Source organism: Bos indicus x Bos taurus, chromosome 3 (assembly GCF_003369695.1).
Source record: "Bos indicus x Bos taurus breed Angus x Brahman F1 hybrid chromosome 3, Bos_hybrid_MaternalHap_v2.0, whole genome shotgun sequence".
Lineage (NCBI taxonomy): Eukaryota > Metazoa > Chordata > Mammalia > Artiodactyla > Bovidae > Bos > Bos indicus x Bos taurus.
The window spans coordinates 22,243,717-22,260,922 of NC_040078.1; the positions used below are offsets into that span (position 1 = coordinate 22,243,717).

The 17,206-nt window shown below is 41.6% G+C and overlaps 1 protein-coding gene across 4 annotated transcripts in view; it reads right to left on the reverse strand.

Annotated features, from left to right (window-relative positions):
- Nucleotides 1-17,206, reverse strand: part of CHD1L (chromodomain helicase DNA binding protein 1 like) — a 64,507-nt gene that overhangs the window by 11,055 nt on the left and 36,246 nt on the right. For all 4 annotated transcript variants that reach the window (XM_027535401.1, XM_027535409.1, XM_027535404.1 and 1 more), the window contains exons 11-17: nt 15,211-15,284; nt 14,830-14,940; nt 11,604-11,718; nt 10,829-10,982; nt 5,665-5,830; nt 1,328-1,476; nt 429-592 (exon numbers count right to left, since the gene is read on the reverse strand). In XM_027535401.1, the coding sequence (XP_027391202.1) occupies nt 429-592; nt 1,328-1,476; nt 5,665-5,830; nt 10,829-10,982; nt 11,604-11,718; nt 14,830-14,940; nt 15,211-15,284 (933 nt within the window). The remainder of the gene's footprint in view (nt 1-428; nt 593-1,327; nt 1,477-5,664; nt 5,831-10,828; nt 10,983-11,603; nt 11,719-14,829; nt 14,941-15,210; nt 15,285-17,206) is intronic.

Consider the following 17,206-nt stretch of genomic DNA (forward strand, 5'->3'; position numbering starts at 1 on the left):
TGTCCTTCTGCCTGTTTGTAAATAAACAAGAAGCCTTACTGATTAGCCTAACTGCCTCCTGACTACACTTCAAAAATGAGCAGCCACCAGATGTCACTGTTTTTAAGAACATGTGACTAAACGGGACTGTTCAAGTAAACTACTCTTGTCAGATAGCTGCAATCAAGTCCTAAAATGTTCTCGCTTCAGCTGAATGCATCTTCTCTGCCTGAGGCACTCGGGACTGTTCTCTTAAGTAGATGGACTGCTAAGGTGAAAGTTTAATCTTTATAAAAGTATTCTATTACCAGTGGGAACTACCAGCATTACAGACACTTTCTGCAGTTGTAAAGTGATGTTTGACTGTGGGCTCACTATGCAGTAGTGATCCCTTTACCAACGGCGACCTTCAGCTTTGTTAATAACACCATCAAATAACACACACGTACTTTTTCTTATGTTCTGCTTCTTCCTTCTTCTTCCTCTTCTCCTCTAACAGTCTCTTTCTCTTGGCTGCTGCTTCTTGTCTTCTCTTCCTTCTGTCCTCCAGTTCTTCTGGGCTCAGAATCCGCTTCCTTTTGGTGGACCCCTCCACAAGGCCTGGGATGGGAACCTATAGGAAGAACAAGCTCTATAACCAGGGGAACTGGGGTCTACCTGTTCCTTCATGAGTCTCATTCATCACACTGAGCAATGAGCTCAATATTTCACAGTATTTCACCATGGGTGGTTGAGAAGTGCTGGCAAGATACTTCAGTTTACACATCTGGTAGGCATGGTAACCAGGATACTATGCTCTAAACTCAACCAAAGCACTGGCACGTCAGTATAGCAATATGTCATTTTGATTAATTTCATTAGGAATAAGGTACTTGAGAAAATAACTTGTTTTTTAATTGAAAGGATGCTGTTTTAGGTTTAACTCATTTTAATGGAAATATTCCTTAATGTATTTTATCTTTCAGTCTTAAACACAATATTCCAACATCATGATCACCTTAACAATAACTAGCATTTAATGTATACAGACTAACTGCCAAATGCTATGGACATTACAGACATCGTTTATGATTGCTATCCATCCTTAATGACATAGGTCATGACTGTCAGCAGCAGGGTATGGTATTTTGATGTAAGACAGTGATCCCTTCAAGAGTGGCTTACTATCACCCACAATAAATGGTAAAATATAACTTCCTTGTTATTATTTTTATGCCATCTTCTTATACTTTTTTTCAACAAATAGATACATTCTTATTTCTTAACAAATCATTCTCAGCATCACTTTCTGTTCATTTTTATTGAAACTTTGGAAGAATTTATCCTCACATAAATTAACAGTTCTTACACTGCCTTTATTTCGGAGTAACCGGCCCTCTTGACTAGTCTTCTCCAAAAGGGTTTTCTGAAGATTCACCAGTTGCTCAAATGATTCTCTGTCTTCTTTACTAGGCTCCTTAGAATAATCTTTACCTTCAAATAAGTACATGTGGTTTTCTAAAAACATAAAACACAGAGAGAAATGTTAGATACTAAAGAAAACTGGATTGATTCTAGTCAAAGCAATAAGGAGGGTGAACAAGAAAATGGCCTGTATTCTAAATGGGCCAAGAATAGCTTGTGATGAAGGTACTGGAATTCCCATCCCACTAATGCTGACGGGTTTGGGATCCACCTGGGGATTTCATATATTTACTTTTTAAAGGAGTGAGCATGGCTAAAGCCCTTTTGGTCTATCTTCAGGTGGCCCATAAGTCTCAGTTTGATGCCTGCCAAGTCCTGGATCACTCATCACTCATTCATCCCACACTATTCCCCAGCACAAATCTCAGTGACATTAAGATCTCCTAAATAAAGGTAACCAACAGCATATTTTTTTTTAATTACAAACAGACTTTTAACACTCAGCTCTTCCCCCTTTTCTGTAATATTACAAGGATCAAGTAGAAAATCTATGAGGAAATAATCACAAAAATAATCCCTTAGATTTACAACTTTCTTTGTAGAGCTCATGAAGCATCTTCATGAGCTTCACCACAGTCTTGGTATAATTAACCCCACTTAAGAAAAAGAGAAAATTGAGGGCTTCCCTGGGGGCTCCCAGATGGTAAAGAATCCACCTGCCAAGGCAGGAGACACAGCTTTGATCCTTAGTCCAGAATTAGAGAGTAGCCCTCACTTGCCACAACTGGAGAAAAGCCTGTTCAGCAATGAAGACCCAGCACAACCAAAAATAAATAAAATTATAAAACTCCTGAGTTATTAAGCGCCTCCCCAGTTCAAATTGCTAATAAGTGAAGAAAGCAGGATTTTCTGAGTCTGCTGCCAATGTGCTCTTTTCAGTATACAACTGTGTCTATAGAAGGATGGAAAGATAACAGGCCAGCAAACAGTAACTACAGTAATAACACAAATGGTGATAGTCTGAACTTGAATAGCAGTTTATGCTGTCAGAGCACCTTCACATTTATAATCACATCTGACTTTTGCAACTGTGTAAAAGGGTAAGGTACACACTACTAGCACCACTTTACAGATGAGGACACAGAGACTCAAAGAGGTTGGGTAATTTGCCAAGACCATGAAACACATGATAGAAAGAAGTCATAACAAGCCAAGCCTAGTAACTAAGAGAGGTAAGACAACGATTCTAAATTGAAGCATATTTAATAGCACGTTACCAAAGAATGTATTTTCACAGCATTATAAAATCAGCTATGAATATAAGTATGTTTTTCTCTAGAGAGTACGAAAGCAAAACATTTTCATTCTCAAGAGATCAACTGCTTCACACTTGTACCCAAATCCAACCAGCTGTAATTCTAATTGGCATTTGCTAATTAAGTCAGCAGGGGGCTTTCAATGAGGTGCTCTATCAACAAGTGAGGAAAAAAGAGCCAAGAAGAGGCAAATATGATCACATATGTAGCTGCATGTGATTCTCAACTTACAAACATGCTTTAAAAAAAGATCCTGCCATTCAAGATAAAAGCTATCCTGCTTTTTTTTCCTACAGCCCCCTTTCATAGGGGATGCTGCAGTTATGAGTCTTTCATATTCATTTCTCTTTTAACCATGCTCTGTCTTCACTCTGCAGCCAAGAGAAGGTTGGCGACCATAGGTATGGACACTCATCCTGCCAATGGAACCACCTACCACAGACTGGACCTGTACCCACTGATCAAAGACAGAACTCCAAATTTTAATACAACTGGGAAATCCTTGCGGCAGCTGGACTGCCTGAAAAAATATATATAATTTTTTTTGGCAGTTGGACTGACTGAAAAATATAATTATCTTTCTGGAAAACAGTGAAATTTTACTTTGTTCTACTAAACATTAGCAAAATAAGCTAAAATTAATCTAGATGAGTGCAGAAATGAGTGCAGGCTTCAGTACTTAATGTAATCAAAATGCAACTTAAAAATAGGACCACATACATCTATTTCTCTTCCCACCTAAAACCTACATGGTAGTAAAGGGATTTTAAAAAGATATATGAGACGATAGTGGACAAAAAGTTCAACAACTTTTTAGAAAATTGTAAGTGGCTCAAGGGATAACAGAGCTAAAAGAACAGTGGAAGCAAGACACAGGTGCCTGGTCAAGGGATGACTGTGAGAGCAGAGACCCTTTGAATCCTCCAAAAGCTCAGAACTTCCATGGACAAGGAATCGCAGGGAGGGATAACTGAGAGAAAGTCTGCACACCAAGTAACAGGAGCTAAAAAAAAGTATCGCACATTAATGCATATATGCTTCTAGGAAGCACAGTGGTAAACAATCCGCCTCCCAAGGCAGGAGACACAAAAGGCGTAGGTTTGATCCCTGGTCAGGAAGATCCCCCGGAGAAGGAAACAACAATCCACTCCACTATTCTTGCCTGGAAAATTCCATGGACAGAGGAGCCTGGCGGGCTATAATCCATGGGGTTGTGACTGAGCACACACAACACATGTATGTGGAATCTAGAAAAAGGCATAGATAATCTTTATTTGCAAAGCAGAAACAGAGACAGAAAAACATATGGATACCAAGGAGTAAGGGGGTGGTGGTGGGATGGATTGGGATTGACATATATACATCACTACATATAAAATATTTAGATAACTAATGAAAACTGACTGTATAACACAGGGAACTCAGTGCTCTGTGGTGACCCAAATCGGAGGGAAATCTAAAAAGAAGGGATATATGTATATATATGGCTGATTCACTTCATCCTACAGCAGAAACTAACACAACATTGTAAAGCAACTATACTCCAATTAAAAAAAAAAAAAGAAGTAACAGGAGCACCCTGAACACCTTCATTCATGTTGTCTCCTCAATCTGAGCAAACAGGTTACTCCAGACCCTATTCACCTCTTCCAGAAAGATATTAAAGGATTAGTCTTCGGAAAAATGGAGTTGCCCAGAGAAAAGACTCCAAATACAGACATCTGGGAGGGCCCCTTCAGTGAGAAGGCCAGCTCACCAATCAGTGATGCTGGAGTAAGCCCAAGGAATCCACATACCTGCTCAGGCCAGACCTGCCCATCAGCTCTGCATTTCACCTGCAAACATGAACAGATAGCCACGGCACACCAGATATTTCAGAGAAACTACCAACAAGGACAAGACAAATACACAACACAGGGCGTAGAGGAATACTTTTTTAAAAAGCTATAATAAAAGTGTTCAGAGAGGATATTCTATCCCTGCAAACAGAATAGGACACAATTAAAACAAGCAGAGAATCAGAAAGGGTTCTTGAAGAATAAAAATGGGATGCTAATATTCAAAAATGTAAAAGCTAAACAATGAGAAAAGTTAAAGAGCAGTGTCTTAGAGAATAATGCCAGCTGTCCACATTCTCATCTTCCAAACATCCTATAAAAACCATAGGGAATAACAAGGACAACAAAGCCACCCTGAACCCATACCTTCTAAAAAGCTAGGAGTCAGAGAGTACTACAAACCTCAATTTGCAGGAAGGTAGAGAGATGAACATCCCAAATGAGCTGAATTAGCTCCCAAGCCCACAGTGGAGTCAGGCAGAGACTGCATGGAAAAGAGGCAGCAGAGTTCTAACAACATCATACACAGATCAAATTTGTCCCCCATGAGGAGGACACATTCCAAGTGGGAAAATAATGAGGAAAGGTCTGCAACTGGGAAAATCAGAGAAGCAACTGCTAAGGAACTGACAGAAAGAGACTAGAAAGTACTTGAAGGTAGCAATTTGGGAAGGCATTGCTTCTGGAGGTCGTGTCTTGACAGTTTGGTGGCAAAGGGAAAGAATGAAGCAGGTGATGGAAACTCAGGGTCCTGCGGAAACGAAAAAGAATCACAAAACGAGAAGTCATGCCGGCCTACTCTCCACTCAAAAAAGGAAGCAGCATCGGGTAAAGAAACTGCCCTTCTCTGCATGAATGGAATAAAGTACTCTCGAATCAAGAAGCCTAGGAAGACTAGCAGACCTCTCACCCCATTCCACACTGAATTTGTGTTGCCACTGGTACAGACAAATAAATTCATTACAAAATAACATCAAGGAACATCCTTACAAAGCTACCATGTGGGGGGAAAAAAAAAAACATTTCAAATCAGAAATCCAAATACCTCAGAAATAGAAATGGGGACCCATCTCCTGCTCTAGCTTGGGGTGGCCATGACATTAGCTCTGTTCTCACCCCCCACTTACTTCCTTCCTCTGGCTCTCTGCTTCCTTCTTCTGCTGTAGGCAGGGCATCAGAGACCCAGTGGCCATCTTCTGTTTCTCCCAGGATAGACTTCAGGTCTATTTCATGCATGGTGCTCCCCTCCGAGGACAGCAGTTTATCCAAACCAAATTTGAGTATCTCGCTCAACTTGAATGAAGACAACAAAAAAGTCCAGTTGGCCCTCATGAAAACAAACATTGGGCACCAGTGATTTGCAAAGTGGCTTAGACACCAGGCGCATCCCTGTCCTGATGCTCAGCCTTTCTTCCCTCCCTGTGACAGATGACACCAACAAGGCTGTTCTGTAATTGGATGATGGATGAGCAGAGAGGTGATAAATGACAGTCAGAGCCTAACTTTGACAATTCTCAATAAACAGAAAATTTGACCCTCCAATCTTTGTTCTGAAGAATAAAAGTCACTTCCAGCATTATCTTAGCACTTCTCACAGAGTTTCACAGGCATCCCCAGCAGTCACGTGAGACATCACAGACCCTGTTAGCCTCTCTCCTACCCCTCCTACTGCCAAACTTCTTGGAATGAGAAGGCTACACAGCATCTTTCTTAAGTGACTTTCCTTTGGCAGTTTTGTTCCTACCACAGTGCTCAGTGGAAACCATCTTCACTAAAGACCAGCAACATCTCCTGACCACTGGACGGGAGAGCCGTTTCTCAATTCTAATGCTGCTTGCTGGACATACCTACCCTGGACATTGCACTACCCTGCTTCTCTTACCTGCTCTCTAACGAACCCTCAGCCTCTCCCTAGGCTTGTAGGAACCACCTAAAAAAGTTCAGATCATCTTTCCTAGCTGTAGTTTTCTCCTTTCAATTGTGTACTTCCCTAAGTGCTAACTCTGAGGCTCTGAACCAAGCTGCATTCACACTTTGGCTCATTTGCATCTTGTCTTTTTGGGTTAGCTATCTCTAGCTGGTTTATTTTGTGAATAACTTGGAAATCTTACAATACTCTGTAACAACTGGAAAAAAATTTAGATAGCTCACTGGAAGAATTGAACAAACCTAGATATACTTATCTTTAACCTTGATATATACAAAAAAGCAACTGAATTTGGCAACTGGCTTCCCAGTAGTTCAGTTGGTAACGAAAACATAGAGCTAAGTTGTATCCAACTCTTGCCATCCCATGAACTGTAGCCTGCCAGGCTCCTCTGGGATTCTCCAGGCAAGAATACTAGAGTGGGTTGCCATTTCCTTCTCCAGGGGATCTTCCCAACCCAGGAATTGAACCCAGGTCTCCCGCATTGCTTACTCCTTGGAAGGAGAGTTATGTCCAACCTAGATAGCATATTGAAAAGCAGAGACATTACTTTGCCAACAAAGGTCCGTCTACTCAAGGCTATGGTTTTTCCTGTGGTCATGTATGGATGTGAGAGTTGGACTGTGAAGAAGGCTGAGCGCCGAAGAATTGATGGTTTTGAACTGTGGTGTTGGAGAAGACTCTTGAGAGTCCCTTGGGCTGCAAGGAGATCCAACCAGTCCATTGTGAAGGAGATCAGCCCTGGGATTTCTTTGGAAGGAATGATACTAAAGCTGAAACTCCAGTACTTTGGCCACCTCATGCGAAGATTTGACTCATTGGAAAAGACTCTGATGCTGGGAGGGATTGGGGGCAGGAGGAGAAGGGGACGACAGAGGATGAGATGTCTGGATGGCATCACTGACTCGATGGACGTGAGTCTGAGTGAACTCTGGGAGTTGGTGATGGACAGGGAGGCCTGACGTGCTGCGATTCATGGGGTCGCAAAGAGTCAGACACGACTAAGCGACTGAACTGAACTGAACTCCTGCATTGCTGGCAGATGCTTTACCAACTGAACTACGTGGGAAGTTCGATGCCTGGGTTGGGAAGATCCCCTGGAGAAGGGATAGGCTACCCACTCCAGTATTCTGGTCTGGAGAATTCCATGGACTATATAGTCCATGGGGTTGCAAAGAGTTGGACATGGCTGAGCAATTTTCACTTCAACAACTGGCACCAAAAATAAAAGCCACTATTTATGAAAAAGACTGGTCCACACCGGGATACTCCCTTTAGTCTACGTCTCACTTGTGACGTGTCTCAGTTATCAAGGGACCACATGTATTTTTAGAGAAAAAATGTGCATGCACACTAAGTTGCTTCAGTCGTGTCTGACCCTTTCATGATGATACTATGGACTATAGCCCGTCAGGCTCCTCTGTACATGGGATTCTCCAGGCAAGAATACTGGAGTGGGTTGCCATGCCCTCCTCCAGGGGATCTTCCAAACTGGGATCAAACCCACATCTCTTATGTCTCCTGCATTGGCAGGCGGGTTCTTTACCACTAGCACCACCTGGGAAGCTCAAGAGAAGAAATATACTACAGTAATTAAAGGCAAGGGCATGTGCTTGGAGGTTAGAGAATCCTTGGATTGGAGTCTTAATGAATTAACATTCTTGGGCAAATTATTTGAAATGGGAATAAGGAGAGTACCTACCTCATTCTTCTGTTATTCATATCACAGAAATAATTGGGAAGAACCCCTTCATATGATACTTAGCACACAGTGAGCATTCAGTTAATGTTCACTCCATCTGCCTCTGCCTCTGTTTCCTATAATGTTCTTCCTGCTGGGTAATGAATCCGATTCCTTCTTTGAGGATTTCATGATCCAGTACTTCTTAGATTTACTGAACCACAGTCACATCTTTGACTATCGGATTCTTTTTATTATACAAACCCTGCTTTCTCTGGAGATAAGGGCATTGGGGTGTTATCTTTGCTTCTGGCAACCAGAGATAACTTGCAGAGGCTTGGTAGGTAAGAGAAAAATCAGAAGTAACCTTCTACTAACCACGAGCTGGGTGAGATTCTGACAGAGCCCCTCTCAAACAGCTGCGGGGGGGTCTATGTTCCCATTAGGATCTGGCCCATGGCACAGAAACATGTTTACACAATTACATGGACATGCCCAGCAGCCTACGTCACAGGGACACCATCACTGAATCCCCTGAGCCCCTCTCCAATTGGGAGAGAGTTCAAGCTTCTTACTGACAACTCCTCCTCCCACACCCAGAATGTGGGCACACCAAGGCTCAGCCATTCATTCCCCTCACCAGACCCAATACTGAACTTGTCACTCATGAGGTTCTACAGGAACTCATGGTTGGAGAACTGTAAGAGCCTCTGCAGTCTGCCCACACCTTTCTCTCAAGCTGCCATCTGACATTTGTAACTGCCTCTTGGATAACGTGAACACATGTACGATCTGCTTTGCCACCAGCATGGACAAGCGTGCACACATCAACTGGGAACCAAAGAAAAAAACCGAAAAAAAACCACACTTTGCACCTTAAGAGAAACAAGAACCAAACAAGTAAACACACAAAATCCAGGGTTACTTTCTAGTTCAAGTTCCAAAATAAATGAAACCTTGAGCCTTTCCCATAAGTTACTGACTTCCTAACAAAACCAATGTGAGCCCTGTCTTCTGCAAAGCAGATGTGTAAAGATATGCACTGGTCTTTGTGGATATAATGACCATGTGAGGAAAACCAGACTAACCAAACACTTGGCAATTTCGCTTTTAATAGTAATTTTTCCTTTTAAATACTTGTTGTATTTTCTGTTTGATAAACTAGTCCCTTTAAAGTCTACTCTCTTACAAACTTTTGCAAATGAAATTTTTATCTCTGAGCTTTTCCTCTAACAGTATTTTTTTTAATACGTTTTTACTGCAAACTCTGTTGACTAAAGCCTAAATTATCTTCCTCTTCCTAAATCTCTACCTAAACTTCTTGCTTCCTAATTTCTATCCTCCTCATTATCCAGGCTGAAGACCTTATAGACATCTTTACATTTTCTATTCTCCCTAGCTCCCCACCTCTAAGCAGCAGCTCCTGTCATTTCTTCTTCTGTAATGTTCCAGACCCTTCCATTGCTACTGCCTATGTCAGAGGTTTATAACTCACTTCATGCCTGAATCTTTCCAGCATCCTAGAAGACAGTCTCTCTGCTTCTAGCCCCTCATCCCTGGGTCAAATGGGAGGACCTGGTCTATATGATAATATGGGTTCTAATTTAAACCCAAGGGCTGCTACAGAATATCTCCAAGTCCTCTCCCAGAAGAGTTTTCTCTAACATCTTCCAAGCCTGCATCTGCTTCCTAGCTGGTGTCTCCTCCTTTAAGCAATTAACTCTAGTTCTTTCATCTGTTTTTCCTACGGCATAATTCTGAATTCCTGATCTTGTCTACCCTCCTCTGAGTGTGAAGAAGGTGATACAAAGCACTGATCAAAGGGTCTGGGGTTAAGATGGAGGTACAAGATAAATCATTATTATGCTGAGTTGTTTATTTTACCTAATTCTCTTAAGGCCCCCTGATGGAACCTGTGGTATCCTCATTTTCAGAAAGCAAAGGTTAAGCTATCTGCTCAAAGCAACACAGCCAGTAAGAGACAAGGCTTGGATCTGAATCCAAGTAAAAGGGATCCACTGCTACTGCTAAGTCACTTCAGTCGTGTCCGACTCTTAGCGACCCCATGGACTGCAGCCCACCAGGCTCCTCCGTCCATGGGATTTTCTAGGCAAAAGTACTGGAGTGGGGTGCCATTACAGTCCATCCTTATTCTGTATTCTGCTGCCTTTATTTATCATATTCATTTTCACTCCCATAGCAGCCTGCATGTAGTATATATATTATGTGCATGCATGCTCAGTTGGGTCTGACTCTGTGACCCCATTGACTACAGCTCGCCAGGTTCCTCTGTCCATGGAATTTCCCAAGCAAGAATACTGCAGAGGGTTGTCATTTCCTCCTCCAGGGGATCTTCCTATGGCAGGAAGGAATCTGGCTAGGGAACAAATGTGTAGCAGGAGAGAGTGGGTGGTTAATTCATCTACTTTCTCACTGATGGAACCACTGACTAAAACCATGAAATCTTCTAATATGAAGAACAGGGACTTCCCTGGTGATCCAGGGGCTAGGACTCCATGTTTCCAGTGCAAGGGCCCCAGGTTTGATCCCTGGTCAGGGAACTAGGTCCCACACGCTGCAACTAAAAATTCCACATGCTGCAAACAAGACCCAGCAAGGCCAAATAAATAAGTAAGTTAAAAAAAAAAAACAAAAAACAAAAGTGAAGAACAGTGTATCTTACCTGGAGGTCAGCATCCGCAGCAGGTTTCTGGGCTCCCAGAGTGAAATGGCCTCCTTCTATGATCATGTTGGTGAGCTGCAGCTTGGAGGCCGCTTTCCTATAGACAATCTCTTCCACAGTGTCTCGTCCAATCAGCCGAATAACTTTAACAGACCTGTAGAGAAATCACAGAAAACTAATGTGCTAAAATAGAAGGGTCCGCAAAGAAGCACACAAGCATGCCAGGTCAAGACGCAAAAAAGGAAACAAACCTAAAATGCCAGCTTCAGGGTACAACTAACAGGGGATTGCTGTATGTGAACCTGAGTTATTTGTTAGAGAGAATCTGGCCTCTAATGCTCACTGAACCTTTCCAAAAGAGTCAAGGGAGGGATGACGAGGTGGTCATGATTGGGGTTCCTTATCCGTGGTAGAGGAAAACCTCTGTTAGATCTAAATCATCACCAGGTCAGCGAGTAAGACTTATCTTTTTATCTTAGGTCCATAAACCCATAACTTCATTTTTAAACTGAATCACACCTTAACTCAGGAAGGATGTTAAATAACTTCTCAGAGTCCCTCCTAGTCCTTTCACAATTTGACTTTGCTCTTTTTACCAAAGCAAGTCCCAGCCCAGTACTACTCTGGAGTCAGCAACAGAGATGGGCTAAAACCAACTGGTCTCTCACCGCCCAGTCTAGAACTGTCACCAGCCCACATTCTTCACCTTCCCCCTGAACCCAGAACTACTGAAGAGCCAAGGAAGTGGAACCAGAGCTATGCTTAAATCTCTCACTTGTTCTGGCCAATTCGGTGAGCCCGGGCAGCTGCTTGTAAGTCATTCTGAGGATTGAAATCACTGTCAAAAAAAATAACAGTATCTGCTGCTGTTAAGTTCATGCCAACTCCACCTGAAAACAATACAAAAGAGAATGTTGGCAGAAGTACAAGGGCTAAGGACCAAACTATGATGACACAAGGCCACAGCGTTCAGACTGATAAATTGAAAGCAGCCAAAATGACTGGCTTCATCCTTCAAACTGACACCCCCATCCTCAACTCTAGACAGAGCTTTGTAGTGGTTAAAAGTCCTACATGGGCTTTTGCTGCCTGACTCGGGCAAGTTTAACAACTGCAAGTAACGGAAGTGAGTGGAGCGAGGTAAGAAGCAAAAGTAGGTACTTAAGTTAGCGCCCTGAATCCATTTTAAATCTCTCCAGTTTAAAAATCTTCATTGAACTTCGTTTAGAATAGTCTGTGGAAAAGGAAACATGCTCTTTCAGAAACAGTTTTAAATTTGAGCGAGGTCTGCTGTGGGCACCATCAAGAGAAGACCTCCTAATGTCCACTGCAAGGTACAACCAGGCAGCATGGGCTCCGACACAAGTTAATGAGAAGAGGAGATGCCATGTATTACACCCCCAAGCGGAGCAGGGGGCTATCTCCCTCTGATTGGAGAAGACTTTAGTATTCTCTTCTGTTACTTGTCCACATTAATTAAGGAGAAGGTAACAAAACCAACCAAAGGACAAAAACACTCCCTGGGACAACTTTCCAGTCTTTCTTTAGGAAGAGGGCTGTGGAGGCTCCTTGGACTACGGGAATTAATGAGAAGAACTATGAAGGCAAATTACAGCCTTCTCTTTGATTAATGTGGAAACAAGCACAAAATAGACTCCCTCTTGCCAGGGTCATTACAGCTCGTTGCTGAAACAAGCAAGCCTGAATGGCTTGTTCCAGGAGCCAGAACTAAGGACCAACTTCTGAGATGGGCTACTGCCTCCAAGCTAGATCTTAAGTCAGGCAGGAACATTCTAATTAAAGCCTTTATATAAAATTAAAGTTGGAATAAACAGATAATAAAGACTGATTACCGAGAGATGCTAATATACTGAATAACAACAACAGCTACCCAGGTGCTATGCTTTACTCTCTGCAGGCACCATTCTAAAGTGCTTTACATATATTAACTCCTACAATCCTCGCAACAATCACGGGTACTCGTTTTATAGACGTTGCATGGAAGCACGGAGAGGTTGAGGGATGACTGGAAGCGAAAGGAGCCAGATTCAGTACCACATGGTCTGGCTTCAGAGCCTATGTTTTTTACCCACTATTCCATAATACTTTCAGGCACTTATTTCATTGAAGTGTTTTAATTTTTTTATGAAATGTTTTTTTCATAAAAATTTTCTTCTTCTTCTTGGGTTACTGTTAAGTTCAGCTCTTCTTCATTAAAGGATGATATTTTATAAATAAGCTATAGCCAGACTTGTCTGAGACATATTCATGAGCTCTCACTGCCACCTGGTGGCAATATGACTCAATAAGAAATACCTGAAAGTTGGAGAGAAACTTGAATAAATGATAATGATGCAAATCAACAACTAAAATGTGACAGCAAACAGGACAGCTGGTGTTTGGAAAAGGCTCAGGACTGCTTTGGCTCCTATGAGATCCCTCTGTTCTAATTCCAAGAACTCCAAGGAGATTAGTTGAAAAGCAGAGATCTTTCTTCCTAATTTCAAATGTTTCAAACAATGCTGCTGAGTATGACGGTGTTGAAATCAGTAAGGCATCAGTTCAGTTCAGTTCAGTCGCTCAGTTGTGTCCGACTCTTTGCGACCCCATGGAGTACAGCACGCCAGGCCTCCCTGTCCATTGCCAACTCCCGGAGTCTACTCAAACTCATGTCCATTGAGTCACTGATGACATCCAGCCATCTCATCCTCCATCATCCGCTTCTCCTCCTGCCTTCAATCTTTCCCAGGATCAGGGTCTTTTCTAATGAGTCAGTTCTTCACATCAGATGGCCAAAGTATTGGAGTTTCAGCTTCAGCATCAGTCCTTCCAATGAATATTCAGGACTGATTTTCTTTAGCATGGACTGATTGGATCTCCTTCTAAGATCACACAGACTGCACCCTCGATCTCAGCCACTTATTATCAGGTTACCTAATCAGTCTCTCCTAAGACTACCCTAAGACAACTGTGACATGAATAAGTGGCTGAGATCAAGGGTGCAGTCTATGATCTTAGAAGCGAGCAGGACCAAATGAATTTCATTATATCTCTTTAATACAGAGATGAGACATACACAGGTAAAACAATCTCCTTATGGTCAACGATTACATTCAACACTACTTTTTAATACCCTATAGTACCAGGGACTTAATAAATGCTTACTAAATAAGACTGAACTCTCTTTTCATAAATGTACTGATCTCTCTTTACAATAGAGGATATACATCCCTTTAGAGCTCCTAATTCTATTCCATCAAGATTTAGGTCTACCAAAAAAAGAGACTGAGAGAAAAAAAAGAAACTTAAGATTCTGTGAATTCAAAATTAATTTAAGGTCTGCTTGTTCCGTGACATGAGAATAATTTCATCTCCAAGAGCTGACATCATTTAAGTAAATGAAAGCACTCCATAAGTGGTATGGCACTACAAATGTCATATAAAATATTTATGACTTAAGTCATATACAGACAATGTTACAATTAATTCTGAAGAGCTGGAAATTTCATAACAATCACACTTTTTAAAAGCAGATTTTTTATTAAGCTTTCACAACACTTTCAGAGCTACCTGTCAGAAGGACAACTAGTAGGCAGGCTGCTATCTTGTTTCCCAAATTCATGGTTGGGAAGGAGAGCTGTCTCTACTGAACATGACTAAAATTAAAATTTCTATACAAAATTACAGAAATCTTTCAGGATGTTCACAGGTCAATGGTCAAAAGAGATCAGAATTACTTTCCAACAACCCCAGGTTTTAACCTTACTTCTCTGATGAGATGAAAGCTTAAATCAGTTTGACAAAAACGAGTACCATGCTAGAAGTCTAGGACAGTGATAAACTGATGTAACCTACCTCAATTCCCCCCACTCCTTTTTTTTTACACTCCTCAGTAAAAACCTCACCTTTCAGTGAATTAAGGAAAAATCTAATGATTAGGATTTAAATGTACTGTTTCACCCTTTCATTTGTCTGCTTTCATCAATAGGGATGCGGCCTACCTGCCCTGGTACTCAAGAGAAAAGTAAAGATGGGCTGCTGTCCAAAGTTCTTAATGGCCAAGTGTCTCTCTTCTCCTCTTACAGAACCATCCACACGCTCATAGCTGTAGCCTTCACACAGAGGGAGAAAACAGAGAAATAGAAACCATTTTCAATTACTCACTGTGGAGTAAAACACTGTCTGCTCAAAACCAAACACCAATTTTGTCTCTCTCATATACAGTCATGCCCCTACTGTAAGCTATCTTCCTTTGATTCTGAATAATATTCTTAATAATGTTTTTCTCTGTAACATCCCCACACCCCAGATAATTCTTCACAGACCCATCTGGACTGTTAAGTCTAAAAGTCTTGATTAATGTAATGGCCAAGGGATGTCACCTCTATAATCCAGGTAGTCTTGGAGAATATCCAACATCTGGGTCATCTGAGAGAAAAGTAAAACTCGATGGCCTCTGGCAAGAAAAAGAAAAGGAAAAACTGCCAACTCCAATAGTATTTAGGGTGGATTTCCTGCAGGTGAAACTTAGTGAAGAATACAAGTTTACAAAGAAATGAAATCCTGAAGTAGAAACATAAACGTTATAATCATTTACAGAGCCTTCTTCAGTAATGTAAAATGTTTTATACAAGCATGTAACTGCATCAGTAGCTGAGTCCTTACAGCACTTCTCACTGGTGCTGTAAGTGTTGGGATATTCCCAGGAGTCTGCGTCAATGCACCAGAGGGCGTAATAAGCCCTAGATAACCAAGGTGCTTTGCAGGACTCCAGCTCCAGCAGCCAGGGGATCAGCCTGAAGGGATGAGCAGTGTCCGAGGGAAATGATGTAGCCTCTGACTGGAGGTACAGGACTACATGTTTACTTCAAGCATCAGGTTCTCTTTTATACTTTTTCAAAAGCATTAGGTCAGAGGTTTGACATTTTCAGTTCCCCCTCACCCAGATTATTGTCTCATTGTTGCCCTTCAAACAGAGTTCCTGCTTCAGCAATTCTCTCAGAATGGTGTTTACTTGTCATTACATTGTAACTCATGCTTATGTCTGGGCCGCATAAAAGCTCACTATCTCCTAAAAAGGCTTCTAACTATTCTTAATTATTCCTAAACCCTAAACTCAACAAACTTCTTTTGCCATAAACATTCCCCTCACAAACAGGTCTCATGTAACAATCCTTCCCATGGCCTTAAGCTGTGGCCTATGTGCTCATCCTGGGACATTCTTTGCAAAAATCCTTGAACAAATGACAATGGTTACTTTATAGATTATTTTCTGGGCACAACTGCAGAAGGCTTTGTGCTGTCTCACGCTTCTCTCAAGAATAATAAGCACCTTAACATTCTTTCCAGCCAACCCAACTGACGAAAGGAAGAAACAAGTCAGAATCACAAGAGCTAACTCCTTCATCCTGGGTCCATGCCTGCAGAATGAGGAGAGGGGGTTGGGGCCGTGCCTCCATTTTGTCAGTAATGCCTAACGTGGCTCCTGACAGTGCTTCTTTCCAGGATGGCAATTACTAAATGGAAAGAAACATACCGTTTTAACAGCAAAATAAAAGATATGTGAAGAGAAAGATGCAAAATTCAAATGTACAAAAAATGAAACAAAAACTGATGACCTTAAAGAGCTTATGGTTGGCAATCAATAGCTCTTCTCTACTTTGGGGTGAAAGTCACTATCCTTTCAATTATAGCTTTATTGGTTGAAAATTTTGAGAAGCATCACTTTAGAGAAGGAAGAGGCAGGTGGCATTTCAAATCCCACATGATACATAAGAAAACTTATGTACGGAGAGGAGAAAAGAAAGGAGGTGGCAAAATGGATTAGGTCAAGGACTAATTCAAGGGAATTCCCTGGTGGTCCAGTTATTAGGGCTCTGCACTTTTCACTGCCAAGGGCTGGGTTCAACCAAAAGCTCCATGGTATGGTCGAAAAAAGAAAGTTCAAACCTACAGCCCATGGTTATCAGCTATTAAGTTTGCATAAACAAAGAAGTACTGTATGGCACTCTCTAAACATGTCTAAACAACATTCTATTAGGAAAACTAATTTAATCTGAGTTTGTGATAGGTGTAGATGAACAATTATGAAAAACTCCTTCAAGACTCTAGCCTCAAACTGGTAGAAAAGGTGTTGAACTTAAAATCTAATCCTCATGTAATCCCATTAGATTAGAACTTCATCTAATCCCATTTCTGTCATTTGCTGGCTGTGGTGGCCTCAGACAAGCCACAAAGCCTCTCTGGGCCTGTTTCATCACCTGTGAAATGAAAAGGTCAAAGAGAAGCTGTTTATGGGTCCTTCTCCCAACACTAGGACACTTAGAGGAGATACATCATAGCCTATAAAATACAATCAGGCATGCAGCTGTTTGACTT